The sequence below is a fragment of the Callionymus lyra genome, chromosome 13, assembly GCF_982586985.1.
Source record: "Callionymus lyra chromosome 13, fCalLyr1.hap1.1, whole genome shotgun sequence".
Classification (NCBI taxonomy): Eukaryota; Metazoa; Chordata; class Actinopteri; order Syngnathiformes; family Callionymidae; genus Callionymus; species Callionymus lyra.
Genome location: NC_141830.1, coordinates 23208443 through 23235419, shown reverse-complemented (window position 1 = coordinate 23235419; position 26977 = coordinate 23208443). Strand labels below are relative to the sequence as shown.

General features: G+C 40.5%; 2 protein-coding genes across 3 annotated transcripts; one reads left to right on the top strand and one right to left on the bottom strand.

The window, feature by feature from the left end:
* The first annotated feature begins 351 nt into the window (after window positions 1–351).
* Window positions 352–7402, top strand: slc30a2 (solute carrier family 30 member 2). Its single transcript, XM_087805668.1, has 8 exons — window positions 352–552; window positions 3499–3704; window positions 4776–4922; window positions 5149–5302; window positions 5369–5588; window positions 5658–5763; window positions 7048–7182; window positions 7257–7402. Exons 1-8 carry the CDS (start codon window positions 470–472, stop codon window positions 7400–7402), a joined length of 1197 nt encoding a protein of 398 aa, XP_087661794.1. The 5' UTR covers window positions 352–469.
* A 2934-nt stretch (window positions 7403–10336) lies between these two features.
* gtf3c2 (general transcription factor IIIC, polypeptide 2, beta) lies at window positions 10337–26716 on the bottom strand. 2 transcript variants are annotated; one of them, XM_087805817.1, is made up of 20 exons: window positions 26474–26716; window positions 25639–25774; window positions 25030–25471; window positions 24811–24902; window positions 24556–24749; window positions 24425–24498; window positions 24236–24313; window positions 23090–23188; window positions 22790–23017; window positions 21958–22069; window positions 21776–21893; window positions 16325–16347; window positions 16129–16258; window positions 15814–15958; window positions 14391–14552; window positions 14241–14319; window positions 13291–13419; window positions 13046–13210; window positions 12374–12481; window positions 10337–10690 (listed from the first exon to the last, which is right to left on the bottom strand). In XM_087805817.1, the coding sequence occupies exons 2-20, from the start codon at window positions 25718–25720 to the stop codon at window positions 10517–10519; spliced, it is 2634 nt and encodes an 877-aa protein (XP_087661943.1). In that variant the 5' UTR covers window positions 25721–25774; window positions 26474–26716; the 3' UTR covers window positions 10337–10516. The 2 variants fall into 2 exon arrangements, with proteins under 2 accessions (XP_087661943.1, XP_087661945.1); XM_087805819.1 differs by having other exon boundaries at window positions 24425–24495.
* Between the last annotated feature and the right edge of the window lie 261 nt (window positions 26717–26977).

The window sequence follows — 26977 nt, the reverse complement described above, 5'->3', positions numbered from 1 at the left end:
ATTAATTTATAGGTTTTCAGGTTTGTTCGAGGAGTCTCTCTCTTTGTGTGTGTGTGTCTGTGTGTGATCAGTAAGGCTTGAATGGAAATGTGTGTGTGACCAGTAAGAATTGAATGGAGGCGTGTGTGTGAGTGTGTGTGTGTGTGTGTGTGTGTGTGTTAACAGCATCTGCAGTCTTGAGCAGCTTCTCGTTGCTGCAGCTTTCTCTCCAAGGCTCCAACTCCGACCCAAAAAATTCGCAGAACCCTCCTCCAGTCGTGTGTGTTGTGCGTGTGTGTTCGTCTGTGTCTGTGTGTGTTCGTGTGCGATCTCACGCGTCTTCACGCCGCAATGAAGGAATTTCTCCTCAAGTCCACCATGAGCTTTCCAGGCACCTTTTCACGGCACCAGTGACCACCAGGACGTGTCGAGGAATCCAGCCGCTCTTCTTCTTCTGACATATTTCAGATTTACTTAAACTGGAGCATCGATGGATAAAAACATTGTCAATTCGGAAAAGTCGCATCTGATTGATGAAAAGAATTCCAAAATGTATTCTTTGAAACACCAAAGGTAAGAAGGTGTCTTTTAAATTATAGAAGTTATTTAGTCAAATAAGGAAAGAATAATTTAATTTTTTTGAGCAATTGATGGATTTTTGAATAAAACGATATCTGGATTTACGGACTTGAACCCGCTCGTGACCGATGCGTGTGCGTCCACGGCGCGTGGAGCGGTTGTTACCGTGGAGCGTATGAAGCGGGTCTGTGTGAATGAACAAATCCATTTCCATGCTTGGCTTGCTCGCGGACAGCCCGTGACAAATGGCCCCGGACCTGGTCCAGTGAGCAGTGCAGGAGCCTCATCATTAGAGAGCTAAGTGAACGTCCACGCCGCGCGGAAACTGACTAAACACGCAACAAAAACGCTTGAAAATAACTATTGAAGGTTAAGAAAAAAGATTCAATATATTTAGTATATTAACTTACGGATCCGTTTAATGGACATTAATTTCATTTAAAAGTTAAACCTATTTGAAATTAAAGTGATCAAATATTTACTTTTATTCGTCTGGCAAACGAATAAGGGTCGAACAAATAGTTACTATTGTCAGGGAAATATATCTTGTTTTAGTTAACAGGCGATTACAAATTTAAAATACTGACACGGTTATGACTTACCAAATTATATTATTACGCAAAACGTCTGTTTTTGCATCATATAAACCTAAATACATTGAACTATTGACATCGGTATTAAAACAATTATTTCAATTTTTTTTAAATGTGAATGAATGAGTGTTTATATGGGACTACGTTTCACGCACCATTTGCTTCGCGTGTGTGTGCGTGCGCGTGTGTGTGAGTGTGTGTATTGCGTCCCAGCTGGCATAGAAACGTCCCATTTCTCTATGATCACGAGCACATCACTGCAGCAAGTCTCCACAATGGGCCTTAACTACAGACTCACGCATCCGATTTTGTTAAAAATAAAAATAAAATAAATAAATTATTAAAACATTTTTAGGAGGCTTTTATTGTCGTGCATGTATGTTTGATCTTCAAGAGACTTATTTTGACTTAACGCATTTGAACTATTTTATTTTTTGTCTTTTTTAAAACTGAATAAAAATAAGTTTTTTTTTCGTGATTTACTCAATGTTGACATTCACACACCTGCCATTATATTAAGACAATCTTACTAATAATTCATATATTTACTTAAATATAACCGTTTTATTTTTAGAATCCGCAATTCTCGACGCAAAAATACTGTCAGTAAGGCCACGTTCCATTTTGGATGAAGTCGTTCATGACGCTCAACTTTCTTAGTTGGTAATTGAGTTTGTTTTTGAGTTAATCCAGATATAATAGAACCATTCCTCGCTTCCATCATCATGAGCTACTAAAGATACACTAAATTCATGTTTTTTTACTTTTAAAGAAATGTGTTTCTGTGAATTTAAACCGTATTTATTACATTAACTTAGGTCAGAATATACCTGAATGTTTTGTTAAATCAAGGTGAAGTCAACATGGTTCTCTAAGCAGCGGACACATACGATGACGCATGTTTTTATTCTATATGAGCTCCTTGGTGTAAGATTATCTCACAGAAGCGGCAGTATTCCATAGATGTCACTGAGGGTGAGAGGGTTGAAGGAACGCCGTCTAAATGATGACTGACTGACACACGAACCTATGAACAGGAGGAATAAAAATAAACAACTTTAACTTCAGGATAGAGTTTAAAAGCTGACAGACATCACTTCCTGTTCCCCGAGAGCATTTCCTGTTACGGCCGTGAATTTGACACATCTTTCAATGCCCGACAAGTTAAAGTACGTGAATGTTCTTGTTGATCTGGTGACCTGTGTCAGTGTTTAAGTTAAGATAAGGGACAGCAATGATTGGTGTCATCAATTGGATTCAAACTGATGTCAAAGGAAAATATTTTTTTATATAAAAAAAATGAAAAGAAAGAATGAAATAATTTGGGCAGCACTAGTACTGTGTGTGTGGAGCAAGTTAAACCCGGTCAACAGGCAGAGAGAGTCTGCTCTACTCTCTGTGAGGTTAAGTGAGTTTACGTTCTGTTGAGTCATCAGTTCAGTCAGATAACTGACCTGGAGTCACTTCCTGTCTGGCTTAGAACCGTTCAGGTCATCGGCTGATGGTTGTGTCAGATTAACATGAACAAATCCAGCTCTTAACTTCCTTCTGTAGGAGCGGGAATTGTGAGGTAGAGAGTGTGTGTTCTGTGTGTGTGTGTGTGTGTTGTGCTGTTTACCATTGTGTGTGTGTGTGTGTGTGTGAGAGAGATGTGGGTCCACCCTCCTGTCTCTTATCTCAACTGAGCCGAAATTAGTTTCCTTCCACCTCATTAGCCACATTATTGCCGCTCCCCCTCACTGCACACGTGTGTGTGTGTGTGTGTGTACATGAGTGGAAAAAAGAAGAAGTCAGCATTTTGTGTATTCAATCTAGTTTATGTTTTACTGTCCATTCCTTATCAGTAAATCTATTTTTTCTTATTTTGCTTTGACGATGAATTTAGATTTGTATGATTTTGATCAAGATATTGTTTTATTGTTGATTATTTATACAATCACGTCTTTTTCGCCATCACAGTATTTATATGTTCTGCAAAAGATAAGGAGATCACCTGGTGGTCGAGATCCTGAGTCTTGTTCGTGATTGAGGGGGATGGAAAGATGGATTGGTTCAGTGGTGTCAATCATCTGGACTCTTTTGTGGTGATGAAAGAGCTGAGCCAAAAGACAGAATTCTATTTTTACTCTCATTTGTAGTGAATGAAGTACAAGATCACAGACACTTTTTTCTGATGGTGTCTGGACTCTAGAGACAGAAGCGTCTGGAGAGTCTGGGAGTAGAACCACAGCTGCTCCAGAGACACGTTGATTATTAACTTAGTTCTGAGGTCTTTTGTTTGACATCAAAACAAATTTAAAGTACATGAACTTCTCTGCAGACTTTCTTAAAAATAAATTCTTTACAGCTCCTTCCTGGACCCCAAAGATCTGGACTACCCTTTGAAAAACGGCGACATGTCAGGCGCCATCGAGCTGAAGCGACCCACCGGCCTCCACTGTCACCGGACCAAGGCGCCGACGGGCGAAGACAGCGCGGACAAGCTGCTGGCCAAGAAGAAACTGTACATCGCTTCAGGAGTCTGCCTCGTCTTCATGGTCGGGGAAGTCATAGGTACAGCAGAGTACAGAGCAACTAGTGGTTGTTACTGAAGGTCATGTGACCATCACTGACAGCATCACTCAAATAAGTCATTCGCTTTTAAATAATTAAATTTAAAAAAAAAACGAATATCAAAAATAAAAATTAAATCTTATTACACATAGAGGATTCTATACAAGTTCCAATAATTCAATTTTTTTTTTTTTATAAATGCGATACATTTTAATTCTTAGCCTTTTAAATTAAATTTTAAAAACGGGTACTTTTAATTTTAATTTTTATATTGAATATATACTACAGATTCAAAAACATTGAATTAAGAAAATATATTTTTAAATTACAATATGTTTATGTGTAAAATATATGTAAAGAAAACCCTTCATTTTGAAATCATTGTTAAATAGTACAGCCTTCATTATTTTTAATATATAAGGCTAGCCTGTAGTTTTTCAAATATTGGAATTTTACTATCAAACGTTCGTTATTTTATTCATATTTATAATCATGAAATCCTTTATTTAATTTTTATTTATTCTGGTCTGTGTTAAGTAAGTATCAGTGTATATACTGTATATAACATACTGTGTTTTTATTTTGCCATTTAAAATGTGTGTCATAGCATATTTTTAACAATTCTACAGCAATGACATCGAAAACAAATAATAATAATAATAATAATAATAATAAATGACACCAACAAACCTGCCTGACCGTTCACTAAAAAGACAATTAAAGTTCCATCAAATTAGTATTTTCTTTCTGGTTCAGTTTAAGTTTAATTTCAACTGATGTTTTCTAGGAACTTTCTTTCGTCTTTCCTTCACTAGAGCTAACTCTGTTCTTCACTCCTTCCTTCTTCACTGCTGTTGTCGTTATAAAAGTGATGATGAAACTGAATCTCAACATTTCTCTTCCACTCAAACACACTTCAAAGAACATTCGGATCCAACTGATTGAATCTCTGAAGGTCAATGAGTTTCTCACTGTAGAAAACTGGACGTGACTCGCTCATGCTATTGACCAGGTTTAACCATCGGATAGATCCATGTCCCACGAACTGAAGTGCACTTGTCACCAACCCAGGAGGATACCTGGCCCACAGTCTGGCCATCATGACGGACGCGGCCCACCTCCTCACAGACTTCGGCAGCATGATGGTGAGCCTTTTCTCCCTGTGGATCTCCTCACGGCCGCCCACCAAGACCATGAACTTCGGCTGGCACCGATCAGGTGAGAGAAACGTTGCACAATGAGGAGGTTTGGAGAGCACCAGGGAGAGGTTTTAAATGTCTCCACTTTAGAGTCTGGACTTCAGAACTGGAGCGAGACTTTTTTGTTTTGTGTCGAGTCTCGAGGGACCTCCCGCAGTTCTGGTCCATTAGAAGAGCTGGGAACCACTGGGAGAAGCGAGGCCTCCTCAGAGTCCTGCACTGATTCTCGTGTGTTCCCTCCACAGAGATCCTCGGGGCCTTCATCTCCGTCATGTCCATCTGGATCGTCACGGGCGTCCTGGTGTATCTGGCCATCGAGAGAATCGTACGCAACGACTACGAGATCGACGGACACGTCATGCTGGTCACCTCTGGCTGCGCCGTCATCGTCAACATCATGTGAGATACATGTTTGTGCAAGAATCTCTGGATCTTTTCTTGATTGACCCGTGGTTGGCGTCACAGCATGGCGTACATCCTCCACCACTCCACCACCTTCCACGCCCACGGCAGCGGCTACCATCAGATCGACGAGGACGGCCACAGCCCGGTGGCTCACGGTCACTCCCACACGCTACTGGGCGGTCACAGCAACACCAGCGTCCGTGCCGCCTTCATCCACGTGGTCGGGGACCTTCTGCAGAGCGTCGGCGTCATGGTGGCGGCCATTATCATCTATTTTCGGGTTTGACCACACGCTTAAAAAACAAACGTGTTCTGAATCCCTGAGCGACAACAGTTTCCCTTCTTTCAGCCAGAGTACAAAGTCGCTGATCCCATCTGCACCTTCCTGTTCTCCGTGTTCGTCCTCTGCACGACCATCACCATCCTCAGAGACGTCTTCAGGATACTTATGGAAGGTAATGGACGTAGGACGATGGAGATTTTGTTGGAGGTCGTGTGTGTTTGACGAGGACGTTTTCTCCTTCTGGAATATCTTGGCATAGTAAAGTGCTAGTGTAGAAGTTTGAATGGTTGAATTTTAAATGTTGAATTTCTTAACTGAAATGTAGTTTTTAAAATATATATTATTTCAGAATTCTAAAATACAATCACTTCTTTGTTAAAGGGTTGATTTATTTTGTTGTACTTAATAATTTCATGAAAAAAAAAATCGACTTTTTTAAAAAAAATGATTCATTTTTTCTTTCAAATATGTCAAAAATTCAATTTCTAAATTTTATATTTTCATTTTTTTACATGTAGATTTTAATTCCATTAATTCAAAAATACATCTTTGAGCCCTGTTTTTACTTTACATCTCCTAAATATGTTTTAATGAGTAGCCTTTTGAATTTGATATAACATCTTGGTCTAATTAGATAGTCAAACTAAAAAACTCCAGTAAAAACTCCACTAAAAAAAAGAATCATTCATTTTTATTTTGAAAATGTTTATTTTTATTCAATAAAAAAACTAATTCAACCTGTTCGTTTAGTTTAAAATATTAAATTCAATTATTCAATATAAAAGGAAAATCCACCTGTAAAAATAAATAATAATTGAATTAATTTTTGAAAAATACATCATACATTGCACTAGTTGACGTTTTATTACACTTTGTTTATTATTATTATTATTATTATTATTTCTCTTGTTTATTTTGTACATATTGTTTATCCCTATTCTAATTTTGTTACCAATTCCTGAGTCGTCCACAACCACGGAAAATTCCATGTATGTTTACCAATATGTACTGGTGAATAAAGCTGCTCCTGAATCTTAAAAAAATAATGTAATTTTTAAATTAAATGATAACAATTATATGTTCAATTCAACATTCAATGTTCGGATGGCACTGATTTACTTCCACATCAAAGCTCCAACTGTGTTCCGGCCCATTTGTTCAATTTAAAATCTCACGGAGAATTCCCGACGCGAGTGTAAATCAGCGCTCCCGCGAGCATGAGGGGTCACACTGAAGTGTCAGCTGGCTGTTAAAGAACCAGAAGGCAAATCGGAGCACAGATGGTTGAGTCCGGGCCAAGATTTCAGGAAATGCCCCACTCAGCGATCCTGAGGATAATCGGAGGAGATTTAGACATTTTCCTGTGAACGCTGAAGCAGATGAGGCTCCGAGTATTTGTTGGAAAATCTCTAGAGAAGAGTCACGCCGAAATCTGGAGTAACATGTTCTCGTCCAGGTTCTCCAAAGGGAATAGAGTTCAAGTCGGTGAAGGAAGTTCTGCAGTCGGTGAAGGCGGTGAAGTCGATCCACGGTCTGCACCTGTGGGCTCTCACTCTGGGACAGACGCTGGTGTCGGTGCACGTGGCTATAGGTGAGTTTCTTCTTCTTAAATTTGAAGAACTGTGAGGAATATTTCACTTAAACTCCCTTTCGTTCCTTCTCCAGAGGACGGTGCCGACTCTCAGTCCGTCCTCCAAGAAGCCACCGACCTTCTTCACGCCAAGTTTGGTTTCCACAGCGTCACCATCCAAGTGGAGCGCTACTGTGAAGACATGAGCCACTGCTCCCGGTGTCAGGACCCCTGTGACTGAGGCCACACCTGGAGGATTCCTCAACGCCTGGATCTGAAGGGTTTGATCTCACATTGGTCAGATTGACCATGATGATGTCATACACCAGATATGCTAAAAATTTGCAGCCTCTCTAAAATGAACGAAAATTTGGAAACTTTACATGAAGTTGAGTAGAAAAAAAAGTAAATAATTATTGGGATTTAAACAAATGAAACATTATAATTCAAGTAAAAGAAAAATTACAAGATTAAAACTAAGGAGCTGTGAAGGATTTCTATTTTAAGAAAGTCTGCACAGTATCTATCTCTAACCCGACGTAACTTCAAAATACAAACACGTTTTGAATCCAAGCATAAAACATTGGATCTGCAAACATACTGTTTGGAATCTGCTAGAAATATGCCAATCCTGTCCCTCCTTAATTTTTGAGGGGAATGTAGTTTGAATTTCTTTTTTAATTATTTGCTTTCACAACCCTGATTTAGCTTCATGAAGTTGAAATGTAGATCCTTAAATGCAGAACTGAATCTGTATCATTGCTCAAATGTAATATTTTTTTGTTTGAATCTTCGTCTTCGTCCACAATTTAAACACAAACCTGCCAAATACCTATAATTTAAATTGCTTTATGCTCTGATGTCTGGGTCTGCCTATCACACTGTGTTTATGCGGCTTCACCGGGCCACTGGAGGGTTCCTGGTAGCCTGGGTGCCATCCTATTTCTACTGGGGGCTCCTACACTCGGCTACCCTAAAAAAAGATAGTCTGGGATCGCTTGACCAGCTTCCGTTTGGAATTTCGAAGTCAGGTAATGAAGGCATCATGTGGTGCACGCTGTATGGATGACCCCTGGATGACCCTTCCATATCGCGATCCAATCAGATCGCCTTATTATTCACGTGACCGTGTTGTTGTGTTCGGCTTAGAAATCTGCCGCGAGGGCGAGAACGTCTTTGCCGGTAAGAAAAGCTTTCAGTGCCTCAAGTTGCTCACGTTTCAGCTCTGAAACTACGTCTAAATCAGCAAGTTCTGATCCAGTCGGCCATGTTGATTATGACGTGAAGCCTTGACAATGGGGCAGAGATAGCAGGGACCAATCAGTGCGCTTCATCCACGGTTGGGACGAATTTGCGAATTTCGAAACGGAAGCGGGTCAAGCAATCCCAGACTATTTTTTTAGGGTAGTGAGTTTAGGAGCCCCCGGTAGAAACAGGATGGCACCCAGGCTAGGTTTCTGGACACTGCAGATTATTGTTAACCGACTTGAAAACGTATTGGAATAACAGCCACAGCCACAGGGGAAAACCTTCCAGTGTCAAGTGGACGTGTGTGCGACGGGAGTTCAGATCTAATCTTTGTTTATAAACGATGAGCCACAGTTATACAGTGACATTTACATTCGTCATAATGAGAGATCAGTTCCGTCAACCTCTCACTTGAACCCCATCCTCTCGGGACCACATGTATCCACAGCTGCTGGAACTTTAAAGATTCTTAGGAAGAGCCATTGAGCCAGTGCGCGACATGTTTAAAAAAATAAATGAAAAAAAACCTTCACAGTGTTAATGTTTTCGACAAAAAGACACGGTTAAACCTCCGGAGCGATCCGCGACGTTGCATGGTTGTTAGCTGTTAACTGGAATTTGTGTTCAACTGCCAATCACACCACTCTGCGGAGGATGAATCAAAGACCTTTTAAAGTTCTATATTTTCACACATTTGTAAAGGAAAAAAAAAGATGTATATTTGAATATTTTTCGGTGAATGTAAAGACGGCATGTTTGACTGTCGTGGCATTTGCGCTCGTCTGAAAAGTCCAACCCGGTTCTGCTCGTCCACTCTGGAAGTCTGCGAATGCCTCGTCGTGTCGTCAATATCTTGTGTGTAAATAATAATGTGAAACAAATACTGTGTGTCAAGTGTTCCTCGGCCTGTCTGTCTGATCGTGATGTCGCTTCCTCGTCACTCATGTTCAGTGTCGCAAGAGTTTTTTGTAAAGTGAAATAAAAGTCTGCCCGTGTCAGACCATGCTGGAGTCATTTTTTACTAACTAGTTGAGATAAATGAACCCATGAGTTGAGCTTTAGGACTCAAAGATAACTAAAACCAATTATTCCGTTGTTGTTGTTATAAAATGTTATATGAGTAGTTGTGATTGTGTCCACCAGGGGGCTCCCTGACAATCTCAAATTAAATCAAAAGTCTTGTTGCACAGCTGCAATCTGAGGCCCCTCCTGCTGCTTTCTCAAGCCCCTACTTTGCAGAGTTATCTACTCTCTCAAGCCCTACAACCACAATACCCTTGAGTGTTTGCAAACACAGATGACTCCACAGGATGTTACTGTAACTCATACAAAACTTCTATAAAAGCTGACTCGGAATGAGTCACTATAGCTCAAGTTGCCGAACAGGTAATGGATTTAACTTTATTTATCAAGTTTGAAACATATCAAAGCGACTTAAATTGGTTTCAAGTCAAACATATTGCTGAAAGCCATGTGATTGTGTTTGCTAGACAGGAAGTACATTTAACTCATTAAATAAGCAGGTTCACCGAGTCTCTGGACAATAAATACAGTAGGTTTGACTCCTGGACATGTTCGAGTCACTTCAAACCTGCTGTGATCATCAGGAAACTGTTAAAGTCACAAACATCTATAGAGACTCCAGGACAGGAAGTCTGTATGAATCATCAAATTACTGCGTCCAAGACATTCCAGTGAGTCTTAATAACTGAGTTGTGAGTCAATCACTTGAGAATAAAAGTGACTCAAACTTCCGAGTGAGTGGCTCTGATCTAGAGCTTCACGAGCTTCTGGATCGAGGATAGTGTGAAGCTGACAAAATACATCTGCAGGGTTTAAAACGTATAACTTTATTTCCCATTAAAACGCAACAGAAAACACTTAAAACATGAAAGAAAAGAGGTAAAAATGATCAGTACATATTTATACATTCAAGTATTTCCACTGGGCGTGACATGGAGACAACTTAAAACAACCTGATGTAAACTAGGAGTTGGTCCAACATAATTCTTGATCCAGTGATGGTTTGTCTTCTGTTCATGATGACAATCTCATGATCAACAGGTACAGAAGTTGAGGGTTATTTCCGGGGTCACTGCTGCTGCTGCTATAGGGTCTCGTCCGCTGGAGGGGACGGAGAACTGCAGTGCGACCGTTGCTCCTGGATCATGGCGTCGATCTCAGGGAGGCTCATGCTCCTCAGGCAGTGGAGTCTCACCAGACCGGCTCGTCCCGCGGACGCCACCCAGGCGTGGGACGCCATGTTCGGACTGAAGCGCACCTGAGGACACCAGGGAGAGGACGTGACTCCCTTCTCAGAAGATTCATACACAAGTTGACACTTAAACAGTCCATGAATTTATCCATTCGTTTTAATCCAATAATCACTCTTCCATCTCGTTCGTTATAAAACCTCAGACGAGTCCATCCACTCATCATGCTTTCTTTCATACTTTCATGTATTTATTCACCATCAATTAATCCACTCATTGAAAACAGAAGCCACTACGATAATCTAAAATACTCAGGGTCCACTAGTAAAGCCATCCTCTCACCTCTCTCCCCTCCACTCATCCATACATCCCTCTCTCCCTCACTAATCCATTTGAAGAAAAAGATGGCTGCCGGCGTTTTCTTTTTTTTTCCTGCACCAAGTGGTCATTTGTCATCTCATCCCAGAGGGCACAGCGACACACATCCGCTCTTAAAATTAAACACATCAGATCCTCAAATGGTGGTTTCCCATCCATCCCTCCCCCTCTTCTTCATGCGCCCACATTTTTCTCATTTTACACATCATTACGTTCAGGCCGATTTTATAGCAGCCTAGGAGGGAGAGAGGCACCTTCCTCCAGCCTTCACCTCGTCCTCCCTCTTGTTTGTGTTGCAGACGCTGGGAGAGTCACGACTCAGCAGCCGTTGAAAATGATCCTCAACTTTGCCATTGAGGGTAAAATAAAGGTATGCCATTAAAATAAAATTCCAAAAAAGTTATTAGGATAACATATAGTGTTTCCTCGTTTATCGCGGGGATACCTTCGAAAAAATAACCCCCGATAGACGAAATCCGCAAAGCAATCAGTTTTATTTTTTACAATTATTATATGTTCTAAGGCAGAAAAACCCCTAACCACACACTTTTATACACTTTTCTCAGACATACATTAACATTTTATTTTAAATAGTGCATAGATCAAGTCATATTTTCATTCAGACTGGCGTCTTGACTGCAGTTAAACCCGCTGGTTTTCAAAGTTCCCAACCTTAGCTGCTCGTTCCTAGGCTTCGGTAACTTGCCGTCCGGATAGTTTTATATGAAACTTGCCACAGGAGTCTTCTGAGGAATAACAACTTTTTTTGTTCGGCTAGACTGGTTTATCTTTGGGAGCAGGGCCATCTGACTCCCCAAAAACATGCGACAGCTTCGCTCGCCTTCTCACAATCACAACAAATGCACGCGCACACGCCTCTGACTGCGCAACATCCACAACTCACAATAGCACTTTATTAAGGAGAAACACTGGCTGGTAACACTTAGCCAATCAGGACGCCGAACACAATGCGCGTTTATACTGTACACTGTAAAAAAAACGAGCAGTATGGAGGTATTTGGATGTTTGTAACATTCTGTCTATAACCATAAAAACCATAAAAAGAAGATTATTCTGAAAGTAATCACAACCCTCAGTCGACATGAGTAAGTAGAAAAGAGTAAAGTTTGAATTAGGGGTGAACTATCACTTCGAATGTCTGGAAAATAATCTTTAAAAAAAAGGCCAGGTACATGTTTATCTCCGAGATTAAAAAAGCTAAAACATCTTGAAATATAATAAAAATTATGATCTGTCAGGGATCACAGTACAAACAATTATTTTTCTCCCCACCAAAAAGAAAGAAATGTCTTCATACAAAACATTCTTCAAGGCAAATATGACAGATATACCTCAAGAGTGCGTGTACAAACCTTGTGTAAGGCAGACAGGTGAAAATCATCGAGGTCGACCTTCTCCTTCAACTCGGTCCGTTTCATGTGATTCCACAGAGGTCGTGAAGTGACTTTGGCCAGATTTTCCTGAAAATGAAGAAATCACCATCAACACTGCAGCTGAGGCGGGAGGCACAGGACGCAAAACATAAACCGCACACAGAAAAACCTACAGACAATTTAGACAATTTAATCTTTCATAACACCCCACAAATGATCAAACTGAGATGATGAATTTGAAAAATAAGACATGTTTACAACAACAAGCTTTTACTGAAGGGTCCAAGTTTTTTAAGCTGCTGTGGTAAGCATTGAAAACATTCATGAATGTAACTGTTTCAGGGTTTGTTTGTGGTTTTGCCTAAAGAATATGACACGTTCTAACTATCATTCTGAATAAAATCACTTTACAACATCTACATGAACAATCCTACGACTGGCGGCAAACTTGATTTAGGTTTCAATTTTCTAAGAAGAGTAAACCTTCCAAGAGTTCTGGTCATTTGAAAATACAATTTGAATTCTGTAAGCAGTCAATACAAGGAGGGTGATTAAATATGAGCGAGAATACAAAAGAGTGTAAACGAATATCTGATGTGTTTAAAAGCTCTTTGATGCTACTGTAGCAAACCAAACGAGTCCAAAACCTACCATGTTGATATCTGAAAGATGCAGGTAGAACTTCTGTGCTGCTTCTTTGTAGGAGGGAAGCTTCAACAATGTTTGTTCAGCAGCGTTCTGGTTCATTTCTGGTTCCTTCTCCCCATTCTCCCCACGGGGCGAGTCAAGAGGAACCATGGAGGTGATGTAGAGAGGCTGCACAGAAGTTCATGTAATCTTTATAACAGGTGGTCGTGTTGTCAGAGCGGCTCTAAGAGGTGAATTGAAAAACTCACAATACGTCTCTCGATGGAACGTTTGTGGCCATAGTGAGTGCCGCTCAAGTGAGGCAGGAGGGAGAAGATGACTTCGCCCAGAATGTCCGACGTCACCAGAGAGTTCAGCCAATCACTGTACGATATCGACTGCAAAGAAACACGGAGGTTAGCGACGGTAGCTGCTACTTCAGCTGCTGTGAGTTCAGTCACAATCTTGTAGATACAAAAGTGCCCTTGAGCAAAACTTTTTTCAGTGCGTGAATACTGAATTTAAAAAGGTTTGCCAGAGATAATAATAAGATAAATAAATGTATAATCTTTAAATTGTATAACCCTTGTGGTACCTCTGGGTCAAGGTGGCCCAGAAGTAACATAAGGGTTAAATATTGTACACATTGTAAAAATGTAAATGACAGGGATAAGAAAAAATAAATAAACTCATATTTTCTTTATAAATTAAAAAATATTAAACATAAAAATTTGGAATAAACAAAATAATAAGACGTACATGGTTGAAGATGTCACAAGCTTGAAGATATATAGTTAAAGCCATGGCATGATGTGGTTAAAAAATACTATATTGTGTTATAAAAGTTTCAGATTCATTTGAACAGAAACTTATGGTGCCAAAAAAACAGCAAACTCCAATGATTCGTTTTTAACACACTGTATATAGTGACGGCTGATTGATTATACAATAGTGTATTTAAGTTCTTCATCTATGTTTCTACGTCAAAAGTGATCGACAGCTGTGATTGGTTTGCTGGGCGGCAAAGCATCATGGGAGCTGTTCAGGTCAGCGTTACTGAGAGGGTGGTTGAGAGGTACGGAACAAATTTTTATTTTGCGATTTCAAATAAATGTGAATTTAAACAATACAAAATGAAATGGTCACGACTCTGTTTAATTCAGATCGCAACCGTCATGAAGCCTCTCCCAATAGAACCTAGACCACGGACTAGACTCACCCACATGGTGCTGGAGCGAGGAATGGGGAAGTACGACACCATTTGATGGTCGTAAAAGTGAACTCCGTGAGAGGTCAACCTGAAGGAAACAAACCTCAGTTAGACAGTACAACTAACGCCTGTGCCACTCTATGGTTTAAGTATTCTCACGGGCAGTAGGCATGTTCCTGAGAGAACATAGTTCCCGCTGCGCTTAAGGGCCAGTGAATTTCATTGGAGAGATATCTCTTGGTGTTTGTGACCGGATTGTGTAGTCTGTTGAGGTCCCAGGTCTTCATGGAGCGGTCTTCTGCCGACGTCGCCAGCAGATTCCTGCACACAGGAAGGAGACTATTTTCTCATTCAGTTCAGAATTGCAAAAATTCAAAATGCATCTAGAGATATGAACCAGACCCGGATAGAAGACAACAAAAACACATCAGAGACAAAAAGGATCGAGTCTGAAAATATTTGTTCCATTAGAAGGTATCAGATGTTTTTGGAGACAAAGTTTCATCCAGTAAGTTTCATAGATGTGTAAATAAAGGCCAGACCTGACTTGACCCGGTGTTACAAGTAAGAATCCAGATATTTGCAGAATCCAGAGTGCAGATATTTCCTGACCGCTGCTGTTGACTCCGTGAAACTGTGCAGGAGACGTAATTCTTTACTTCCATCTCTTTCCTCAAGTTGACATCAGCGGAGCAGCCAAGCGCGGGATATCATTTAAGGCCAATAAAAAGGAGTTGAGGAGAAATGTTGAGGTATGAAAATTTGCCTCTGCAGCCGTTACAAGTGTAAATCCCACTTGAAATATCTGACAACTTGAATCAGGCCATGATGTGTTCTGAAGATTATACATGATTCAGTGATTTCTACAAACACTCAACAGCTCCTGTCTGCATTTATTCATACACTTAAACTCATCAGGCCAAACTTTTTTATTTGTCCGGTTATTTGTGAAAAGAAGAAACTATCAATGTAATTTCCAACTTGTGGGCCATTTGCTTCCTGGGACATTAGAGTCCCTGCTTCTGGTCTTCCTCTCCAAGATGCAGTAAGTCCCTCATCATGATTATGTTTTAATCGTATTACTTTATAAAGTTCTCCCGTCTGAAATCTGGGCGAAAGAGAGGTTACGAGAGCGGAGTACATTATGATGTAATAATGGCTTCACTCCTCCTCCACCCAGCTGTTATCACGCCCCGCTTTGTTTATACAACGAGTTCCTTGGCCCTGGAGACTTCAGTGATTGATGACGTGCAGTGACAAACCTCAATGTTTGACCAGTCGCAGAAGAGTGGGCGTGGTTATGGTAACAAGATTTAATCTCCAGAAGAACAAAGTGTTGTCAGTGGGCGGGGCTTAAGATCATTTTCTAATGTCAATATTTGAAAGAACATTTTAAAAAGTAAGGATTTATATTAAAAACAAGAATAAAATATCTACAATTGAATTGAAGTTTTTTTATGAATTAATTTACATCATAAAATAATTATAGACCTAACATCTGAAGACATTTTGTTTTTTTTAGAGATCATTTGACATGTGAGGAGGCTCTGAGGACCATGTCCTCTCTGAAGACCACGCCTACCTGCTGGCAGGACTGAAGCTCAGGGCCCGGACGGCTCGGTCGTGAGCGAGGAAGCATCGGTACGGCAGCAGAGTCGGCGAACCGTTGGACTCTCGCACCCTCAGCAGCGCCGACGAGGTGGTGAGACTCCACAGACCCACGGTGCCTGAGGAGAGCCGTGGAGACGCCTTAGCTCATTTCAATCACAGCTCAGACGCATGAATCAAACACGCTCTCGCGTTGTCATCATCGAGAATACAGATGAAGCTGCAGGCAGAGTTTGTTTGCTCTCTCACAACTTTTGTCCATCCATCAAGCCAGGAAATCAATTCTCACCATCATAGAATCCAATAGCCATTATGTCATGAGGCTTGATGTTCAGCCAGTCCATGGACAGGACCTGGCCGCTCCGTTCCAGACGAGGGGATTTCAGAGAGCCCAGCTTCAGGGTCACCACACCTTCTGCCTGTGAGCCATGAAACAAGTGACATTTGTGAAATGATGCATATGAACACCTCAGCAAGGAGCTCACCTTGAAGACCGGAGGAGGGCCGTCTGTGAAAGGAGCACAAGATCAAGTCATTTTGAGAGATTTGACATGTGACTTATTGTAAAACTCATGGTAAATATTTTTTTGTGGCCCGGCAGATTGTTGTCTCAGAATCAAAGTAGATTAATGTTCACAATGATATGGTGACATGTACAGGTTTGTATTGGCAAAAATCTGGAGATACAAATACGTATCACGATACAGGAATAACAACGTGATATATCGTGATACTGTAGTAACAAAGATATATTTGTAGTACTGTCGAGTACTTGACTCTTGTGTTGCATAATTTACAGACCACATGACTCTTGACAAAGTCGTAACTGCTCTCATTTGTTTTGAACCAAAATATTGGACTCCAGCAGTGTCAACTGTATCCTCTCATCCTCAGTCATCTCCAGTCATCAGACGTGATAACTGCCTACATAGAGCAGTTGGAAGTTTAATTGCAACACAAAAATGAATAAATTAAATAAAATTAAAATAAGAAAAGGAATTGCTTTACAATAAACACATGTAATTTGACACGTAAATGAACTATGGTTAAAAAAATAGTGATCTATGATGAAGCCAGTTTTAAAGATAAGATAAGATATGGATTATTATATATATTAAAGAGATTATAGATGTAATCAATTATACAGAGACAGAAAAACTATTTTGAAACCAAAATAAATGTATGTCCAAACGTCAGCTAAAACTGCTGGAGTCACTGTATCCTCTCATCCTCAGTCATCTCCAGGAGAAGGTAATAACTATCTACATATAGCAGCGCAAAGTTTCATTTTACGCTGTAAATATTTTCATGATTTCTTTTTTTTAATGTACAGTGTAGGGTTGTGGGGTTCAAACCATTACCTTCTCCAGGACTCACCTGCTGTAGTACATGAGTAAATATGATGTAGTAAGATCTGATGTGTGTAAAGAATAACTGCAGTCCAGCTGCTGGTGATGAATCGCTGCCTACTCGTTCACGGTGAGCTAACTCAAGGCCTCATCCATCTTCCTAGGAACGTTCGTCTTATAGCTGTCAAGACCAGACTCCCGAAGTGACGGACGTAAAGGCCAGCCCTAAACTCCGCCCGGTTCCTCATCTGGATCAAAATAACTAGACATCAAGCACCACTAAAGAGCCGCTCTGTTTGCCTCGACGAACACTCTTGTGTTTTAATAGATTTCACATCCAATAACGAAGAGCGGGCGTGAGATTGTTCCCCATCATTAGCTCGCTCGCCATCTGCAGTTAAGATGGTCGGGATCGATAAAGCCTTCTTCGCCAAGTTTTCTACTCCGTCAACACAACCTCGGGCTCAGATAACAGGTTTTGCTACGACCTCTCAACAACAATTACTTCGTTCTTTCTACCAGTTGCATTTCAGAGAAATAAATAGAGAGAAAAAGGTTGTTTGATTAAACCCAAAGTTAAGACCAATATACGAAGATAGTACTTCGGCCAATACGTTGATCATCAGTATTTATTTGCCTTTTGAAAATGTAGATCGAGACAAAAATAGACTATGAAATTTGTTGGTCCGATTTAAAGGCATCGCCGCACAAACCATTCTGTGTGTGTATGTGCGTGTACGTGTGCGCGCGCGTGTGTGTGTACGCAAGCCAATCAGATAATATTAATTTATAAATCAAATCCTAAAAATAAAATATAATTATAATGGTTACTCTGTGCACACACGGACCCAATTTGACCCATGTGTGCACAGAGTTGTTTCTCTAGATCAATAGTTGATACTAGTTTTTAAACCTGCTACAGAATGTTGGATATTTGCTATAAAACCTAGAAGCGATCTAACCGACCCAGACCGTAAAAGAACCGTCAACTCCGAATGAACTTCTGCTCTCACACTTCACTCACTTTCATGATTAAGAAAAGGAATACAGTTCCGATATTAAAACTCACATAAAACCTGACATTTCTATTTGTTCTTTTTTTATTTAGCGCTTCACAGTCAACACTTTCAATTTTATTGTTTCCACGGGTCATTGGCTTTGCCATCAGCTCAGCTCCCCCCCTGTGTTCCACCTCGGGTTATTGTTATTGGATAGGAGAGGTTAGAGAGCAGTCACATTTGTAGAGGCTTGTCCAGGGGCACGGAGAAGATTGTTTTGTTGGAGGACTTGAGTTACTCCACTATTGTTGATACACATGGTATAGATAGTAAGTAAGTAAAGTAATGGGTATTTGTAAAGATCTTTCCAGACCAGGGTCACAAAGCGCTTTAACAATCACAAACAATACACAGTTAAAATATATACTCAAAAGATAAAGGCATGCAAGACAGACAAAAGAGCCTCAGAGAATCAGGGAAAAGCACGAATAAAAGTGTCTTAAGATGTTTCTTGAAGGAGTCAGTAGATCATCAAACACAGAGGAAGATCGTTACAAGTTTAGGAGCAACAGTCTGGAAGGATTTCTCTCCTCTGGTCCGGAAGCGTGTTCAGGAACCATCAGCAGTGTGAGATGTATAAGATCCGAGGACTTAATGACCTCGTCCTCCTGATAGACAATATTTATTTACAGGACTAATATAAAGAAAGTAACCCAAACCTCTTAGTGACCTCCTTAATAATGAGACATTGAGCGGGTTCTCAATGTTCCCTCTGTATTGACCCTAAAAATATTGTTAGCTTCTGTAAAAACGCCATAAAAGGAACAAAATAAATTACACTGAGATAATCACTGATTTTATCAGTTGATTCTCTGCAGGTCATCCATATAAAACAAATCTACGCCAGTACTCTGTCGTGGAAAAAAAGGGCTTCGAAATGGTTGAACTACACCAAGTCATGGTGCAAAGTAAAGATCAGACTGAAGCAGTTCATTCCAGAATGTATTAACGTATGAAACATGACGCAGTGAAAAGAGAGAGATTCACTATAACCTTTACTCAGTTTCACTTTTTCAAAGAATCTCACTCTCAGCAAGTGAAAAGAAAAGTCACAGTACTTGAAGTTGTGTTAATGTTGTTATTGCTGCGTTATTAAAATAATTGTGTTGTTGTACTCCAGCCACACTTTGAGACTAAAAAAAAGAAAATTCTGATGAAACATCCCAGGCAGGTTATCGTTGTAACCGTGGTTCTACGAATGTGCGCTCTACCATCTGCAGGCTGTTGTCATGGGTTTCCTCAGGAGGTCAACAAACTACTTTTCATGTGAGAAGAAATGTGTGGATTTTATTTATTCTTGTAAAAAAAAATCCTTTCAATTTAGGAAACTGTAGTAACGCAAGTAGTATAACAAGATGGCAACGGAAGCTTTTTCTAGTGCTTGACCGTATGATGACGTGGTCAGACCCTCTACCACGTGGCTATTGTTTTTGCACGACCGACATTGTAGTCGACATACAAGTAGACAGTCTTAGCTTTTGACAGTAACAATTTGTTACATAACAAGAAGTGTTAAACAAAGGTCTCTCCAACACCGAGTCACAAAGAGCACAGCGGTTTGCCTATTCGTGAAACAAGCCTTAAAAAATCCAAGTTTTCTCTAAAGTTTTCAAAACAAAGCCTTACTGAGTCTTCTTGTCGAGTAAAATTAAAAAAACTGCAGCAGTTATCCGTTATTAGCATAAAAAACCATGAGAAGATTAGAGATCAAGTGGGATGCTTGCGTGTCTGACACAGCATGTTCCGGGCGTCTCTGCGAGCGCAGCACACCGTTCATGACGGATCATTATAAATCACTCTTGGCTGTCCAGTCCCCAGCAATGAATGAGTAAGTGACTAAAAAGAGGCGGCAGTGAGAGTCCCAGAATTGAACGGCGGGGAAGAAAAAAAACAAAAAAAAAACTCACAAAAGCAGAGAAACGCTCAACGGCGTGGTGAACACACATAATTTACAGCAGCGTTCGCCATCAGACAAGGATCTATAATTGAAATGACAAAGAAGATGCATCGCAGGGCCAGTTGTTGGTGTTGGAAGCTATGAATTTTAGCTTGTGTAGCTGACACTACTTGTATCGCATCCCTGTCAATCACCTCTAGTCTCCTGGGATTACACTCAAAAGAGACCCGAGGGAGGGGGAGGGGGGTTGAGGGGGTCACACGAAGGCCAAGTTAATGTGTTTGTGTTGCAGTTGCTGATATCCAAGTCAGCACTTTTTTCTCTTCCGAAACCACACGGTAGAACACATTAAAAACATTATAACAGGTATCAGGTAAAGGCTGGCATTTAAAAATACCAAGTGCTTCGGCTTTGGGGAACTGACCCGGTTTCTTCTGTCAGTCATTATCTGGCTTGTTTTTGGGAAGATTCTCTCAGAGGGGACTGAGTGTCTGTGTCATCACCTGGGTCGTGTGACCCACATATACTGTCACATCAATACATTTTTAATCAAAGTTTTATTGAAACATTTCCATACACTACATTTGTACTACTTGTCTTTTTTTTTGACAATAATTTGTATTAATTATCATGTAAATGTGTTTTTTCAGTAATTTTGATATCGGTGTTTGTGATGGTTTAGTACGACTAAAGTTAACCTTTTTGTTGAGTCATTATTTCGTGAGCAGCTGGGGACTTTTCTAGGGTGAAGCGAAAAACAATTATGAATAATTAGGTCAGATAGAAAATCTAAAACTATTTCTGGACAACATATTAAATATTACAAATAAACATGGACCAAAATTGTCAAGAAAAAAAACATTATTAAAATATTTCGAGCTCGTTCTGGAGCCTGATCCAACTTTAAAACTGCAGGACAAGTGAAGAAATGAGTCTCTCGACGGCTCCTGTGGAGAAGTTTGGAGAGAATATGAAGGAGACCAGATGGAAAAATGTTTGAAGGACCAAGATCGGAGATAAAGAAAGAGGAAAACACATGAGGTTTATGGATGAATGAGGACAAGAGTCAAGACAGGTGAAGGTGGAAGAGGCTGATTATAAAACATTTGTTTAAAATGCTCCTCTAAAAATCTTAGACGGTGAAAACACACAATAGTATCAGCCGGGATCTAATCCGCTCTCTCAATGGTTCCATTACCCACGTTCACTGAGCAGTGACATTGTAGCTGCTCGAATTTTTAGCAGTGCATCAATCTTCCCGTTTGCCTATAAATTAATCTAATTCCGAACACGGTCACGCTACACAGATTAATATTCTACCATAGGCCGGGAGAGAACGAGAGCCAGGATGGAAACAAGGATTGATTCATTCTAGGTTTATTGTGTCGTTTTATTGCTGTGATTAAGTAACATAAATGAAGGAGAGAATGCGGATCTCACGGTGCGAGTGATGATCTTGTTAGAGGGGTCAGTGGAGTGTGAGCCGATCTAGATGTTCATTTACATTCAAAGATTTCATGTAAGGAACCAAACTGCGGCAGTGAAGTTTGTGACGGCAGCACTGACCTCTACTGGACACTCCATTCTTTCACACGCTCAAGTTTACTCAATTGAATTTCACTGAACTCTTACCAGAGCTGGTGACGCTGTGTCCCTGGAGCAGATCGCGGGGGTGAGGGAGGCTGTAGATGGTGACCACGCTGCTGGAAGAGGCCACGGCCAGGAGACCCAGTCTGGGCATGAGTGGGGCCTGCAGGAGAGCCGGACTGCAGTCAGAGAGACGCCAACACAGAGGTTCTTACAAATCTCCGTACCTTCCTGTCAGAGTCTGGAGCCTCCCAGCCACCAGACGGACACCACTTGATCTGCCAGATGAAGCCTTTGTCCTGGGCAAGACCGTACGCCAGGACTGGCTGGGACTCTGGCCTGTTCAAGATGAAGCATTAAACATACAAACCCAAATATCTTGAATGTTTAACCTCAAAATGAAAATGCTTGTATATTTAAATTCACTCCTCCTTTACCTAATATACCATCCATTAAGAACATTTATCCTCCTTTTGTAATCATTCACTGCATGTACTTCCTATACTCCCGTTTCCTTGCATCTTTCTCAACAAGCCTCTACTCTTCTTAACCCTCTTTTTTTCTTTACATCCGTCTTCACTCTGACTCTTTAATACTGATCATTACAACACATGTAAGTAAGTAATGGTTATTTCTAAAGCGCCTTTCTAGAACGGAGTTATTTGTTTTCCTATATTATCATTAAATCCAATTAATCTGCATTTAAAACAAGTATTTTTTAATTAAGAATTTAAAGAATAACTTCTTTATACATTATATTACAATTTCAATTCTTTATCCACATAATTTCTTTATAATGTGATGAGGTAATGTAACCTCTTAAGTGTTTTATTGTGTTTTCTTTTTAATACAATTATAACATTCAGCTTGAAAAATAATAAAGTATTTTATTATTCAAAAAATAACACCTTTTCAACTCCTCCAAACAGATCTTAAAAAACGATATTTAGCAGACTTTTATAATTTAAAGGAATTTATTTTGGTACAGTTTGTTAATACAAAAAAATGATTTGTATACGATGACTGAATGGTTTTTGACTGAAACTCAGTACAACTGACCTTTTTTCGTACTGAATTTGTCCCAGGTCCCACATTTGAATCAGTCCAGCTCCTGCGTAGGTTTTGTGGTACAAGTGTTGCTCCTCCATCTTCATGTGTGTGGCGATTGCGAGGAACTGAGAGGCAACAGCGCCATCTGGTGTTGGACACCACTCCATCGCCCACACCGGCCCTCCGGTGAACAAGTGCATGTCCCAGCGGGCCGTGTTTGCTGGGACAGAACTAAACCTGTGTAAACACACACACACACACACACTCTCGTAACTTTTTCTTACAGTGTTAAACAGGAGTTCAACTCACCGCCTCAGAGGGACCGGAGTCGACTCCTCTCGGATGCCTTCTCGAGACACTTTGAAAGCTGCCGATTGATGCTCCTGGGGAAGATATTTCTCCACGTCACTGTAGGACAAAAAAAATAGTTTGACCCTCGTGTATGCAAGGTCTGCACCCGATTTCTTGAAATACAATTACACAATCGTCAATGTGGTGAGGTTCTTTGGTTTGTGACCTTGGTCTGTTGGCCCTGTGTCAATAAAGATTAGCTTTTCTAGCTCCGAGATAAGATTCTGTAAGTTTGTTAACAAGTGAGTGAAGAAAGGAGATCGGCAGTGTCTTCAGTTGTGGTGTGTATTGGCAAGAATCACGATACAATACATTGAGATACTTTAGTAACAAGGATATATACTGTATGTAGTATTGTCGAGTACTTGACTATGGTGTCATTTGCAGACCACATGACTCTTGACGAAGTCGTACATTTTTACTTGTTTTTAAACCAAAATATGTCCAAACATCAGCTTTAAAAGCTGCTGGAGTTCACGGTATCCCCACGTCCTCAGTCATTGTTGGGATCCTGCTCGGTTTTATTGTGTCTTTGGCTGATGAGGCCATCTAGTCTCCGGGGGGTGTAATTACAACACAAAAATGAACAAACGCTGTGGATATTTGTGTGTTTACTGTACTTTTCAAAAACCAGAAAATTAAGTTTGTTTCAACACACACTTTATTGGAATTTAAACCATTTAAGAACTATAATAAAAAGATTCAATATTAAAGTTTATCAATATTTTCTTACACCTCTTTTTTCAGCCATGACGTCTGACTATCAAGCTTTAGCACACAGGAGGCATTTGTAGCAGCCACGCAGAATTACTTGCTGGGCTGGACTTGGATTAGAAAAGTGTTCAACTGAAAGGAGGCAATGGGCAGACTCGAGACACACAGAACAGACAATGTTATTTGTCCACATGAGCTGCAAGAGGTTTTTAGGGAGTCTGGGCTTCTTAACGGCAGCTGCTATCTGACCTCAGATAAGTGGTAAAAAAAAAATAATGGCTGGACATTTTTCCTGTATTTTAAAATGCTTTGCACTTTGACTAACATGACAAACATAAGAGGCACAGTCAGAGACGTGAAGAGATTATGAACATGTGAGAAGAGACTCACCTTTGGGGAACAAGACTCCAGGTGTGAGCAGATGGGATCCAGTCAGGGAAGACCCAGCTGCTCTGATGCTCCTCGCGGCTGAGAGACACAACACACACACACATTTTAACCTCACTGTGCTTATTTTAACATTTAAAACTTAAATATCTGGCTGGTGGAGAAAATACAAATTTGTTATTTGTCACTCACAACTTCTTGGTGAAGTGGAAGGCGTCCCAAACGGTTTTCTTCGCCTGCAGTTGGAACCCACCACCGCTCCCCTGCTGGAGAAAAGGGGAGTCTTAGGCTGGTATTACGAGAATAAGATGAAGATTACTGACCGGGTAACTGGAGCTGTGGTTGGAGGCTTTCGACTTTCGCCGACTCAACGAAAACTCCAAGTCCAGGTCAATGTTCTCCTCGTCCTTGAACTCATCCTCCTCCTCCTCTTCCTCCTCTTCCTCAACTTGTGGAATGAAGTCATCGTCTGAGTTTTCATCGTCGCTTCGTTTCCGCTTCCGGCCTCTTTGGCGCGCTGGAAGAGCAGATCCGATGACGACCTTCCACAAACACTCTACATCTTTTGGGACGCCTACCTGGTCTTTCTTTCTTTGGCCCCGCAGCGGAAGTTTGAGCGTCACCCTGCGGGGTCTCGTTGATCACTATTGCTCGGAGATACTTCATCGCTCTGGAGGATACAAATGTGATGAACTCAAAATGATTCTGTGAATGTTTGGTCAGTAGGTTATTTTATGATGTTTCTTAATGTCTCTACATTCATCTTTGTTAGTCTGCGACTCACGCCCAGGACTTACTTTTTGGCTGCGCCCCTCTTCCCCCGGCGGCCGATCTGGACCTCCTCTTCCTCCTCCTCCTCCTCCTCCTGCTCCTGCTCCACTGTTTCACTTTGTGCAGCTGGCTCCTTTATTGTGCGAACGTACTTCCTCTTAGGCTTTGGAGTCCCGTTGACCTCCTGTCCAGCACCATCCGCAGTCGATCCATCCGTTCTTGGCGTCACACCAGCAGATATTTGGTCTCCGTCCGTGGTCACCTGTAGCGACTTTCTGGGCCTGCCACGCTTCTTAGGAGTCTTCAACGGAGTCTCTTCTGTGGGCTTGTCTTTGGTCGATAGTTTATCTATTTCCTCATCATCTAGTTCCTTAGTTTCGAACTCAGAATATCTGGGGTTCTTCCTCCGCTGGCGACCCTTTGAGCTGGGACACAAATCCCAGAGCTGCTTTGAGGGCGATTCTTCACCTGCAAGATAACGTAGAAGAATCTAAGGACGAACCAAACTCTATAGTAAAAGCAAAATTATATTGAATTTGATGCAAACCATATGTTTACATGCACAGAATAGTAAGAAAGTTCAATAGATGTTCTCACAATAGTTTTAAAACCATGGCACTTAACAGGTTTCTTACTTTTCTCCAGCTTATTTTTACTTCCAGTCATTTCGGTGGGTTTGTTTTCTTCGACAGGCTCGCTGACCTCCGATGACTCCATGTTCGGCTGCAGAGGTCACAATAGGGGTGACCTCATATTCTTCAGGCTGCTTCTCTGTTACATAAAACAGACAAAAGTGTCATCTCTTTATCGGTCGTTTAAATTAGAGTTTTTTATTTTGTAAATTATTACACATTTATGACAAGTGAAACCAAGTCTCAAGTTATTTATCTAAATAAAAAAATATTATAAAACATTCTTCATACATTCAACAACAACTTCTGAGTTGAAGATAATGATGCAACTGATTCACATTAGCGCTATATAAATAAATGTTACTTACTTACTTACTTACATTAATAAAAAAATAATGTTTATAAATTGACTACATTATCAAAGAGAATCAATACAACTTGAATAACTATCAACGTGGTAATAATAGTAATATTTTTGTTAATTATTAATAACAAGTAACGAGGAGCATTTATACATCCGCGTGTCGAAAGTGTTGACATACGAACCAAATCCCCCCCCAGAATTCTCATCCTTTAACGTTCAATTACGTTTTTAAAAACAAATACAATACTTACAGAATCCACGACTTGCACTATATTATTTAGTGAAGACACACTTTAATTCGGCGTATTTGTTTCAAAGGCATATTTTACATTTTAAATATATTTAAGTATATACTGTATTTAATTTTGAACCTTTCATTTTTGGCGCCAGGAGCTAATGCTAACTTACCTTTGGTTTGCTGGTGATCACAAGTTAACATAGATTTTATATATTTACATTAACTAGTCAACGTACCGGGACTGAATGACTCCGTTTATAAGCTCCCCGGTCGTCACCGTTGAGCTTCTTCTGCCGTGGCGGAGGGTGAAGTGACCCGACACCAGCACCGTCGACACAAAACCGGACTCACGGGATCGAGACCCGAACATGCAGTCAGCAGCTCCGATGGAAGAAGGTCCGGGAGGTCGTGCCGAAACTTCTGGACCTTGATCTCGGCTTTATTTTTAATTCTCAAACAGAACCAAAGTATTTACTGACGCGCCCTATAACGTCCGCAAACACTTGTATTCTGAACACAAGAATCCGCCATGTTACTGGAACAGTCCACAGCGCCCCCATTGGGTTGGATGTGGAAATGCACAATTTCATACCGAAAATATAAACTTTATATTTTTACGATAGTATATAATTAACATCTCTGTATGGAAAAATACTAAAGTACGTTAGAGTAAATCTAGAATATTAAGTGTACATTTTAGCTGAAAAGTAATGTTTAGAAACCTCAAATCAAATATTATT

Excerpts from the sequence above, each read along its gene's own strand:
- slc30a2 (XM_087805668.1), top strand. The coding sequence starts at position 470 with ATGGATAAAAACATTGTCAATTCGGAAAAGTCGCATCTGATTGATGAA. Across the intron at positions 5,303-5,368 it reads GCCGTCATCGTCAACATCAT|CATGGCGTACATCCTCCACC; the intron begins GTGAGATACATG and ends TTGGCGTCACAG. Across the intron at positions 5,764-7,047 it reads CTTCAGGATACTTATGGAAG|GTTCTCCAAAGGGAATAGAG; the intron begins GTAATGGACGTA and ends GTTCTCGTCCAG.
- gtf3c2 (XM_087805817.1), bottom strand. The coding sequence starts at position 25,720 with ATGGAGTCATCGGAGGTCAGCGAGCCTGTCGAAGAAAACAAACCCACC. Across the intron at positions 23,189-24,235 it reads TGGAGTCTTGTTCCCCAAAG|TGACGTGGAGAAATATCTTC; the intron begins GTGAGTCTCTTC and ends TTTGTCCTACAG. Across the intron at positions 22,070-22,789 it reads CAAATTCAGTACGAAAAAAG|GCCAGAGTCCCAGCCAGTCC; the intron begins GTCAGTTGTACT and ends CATCTTGAACAG.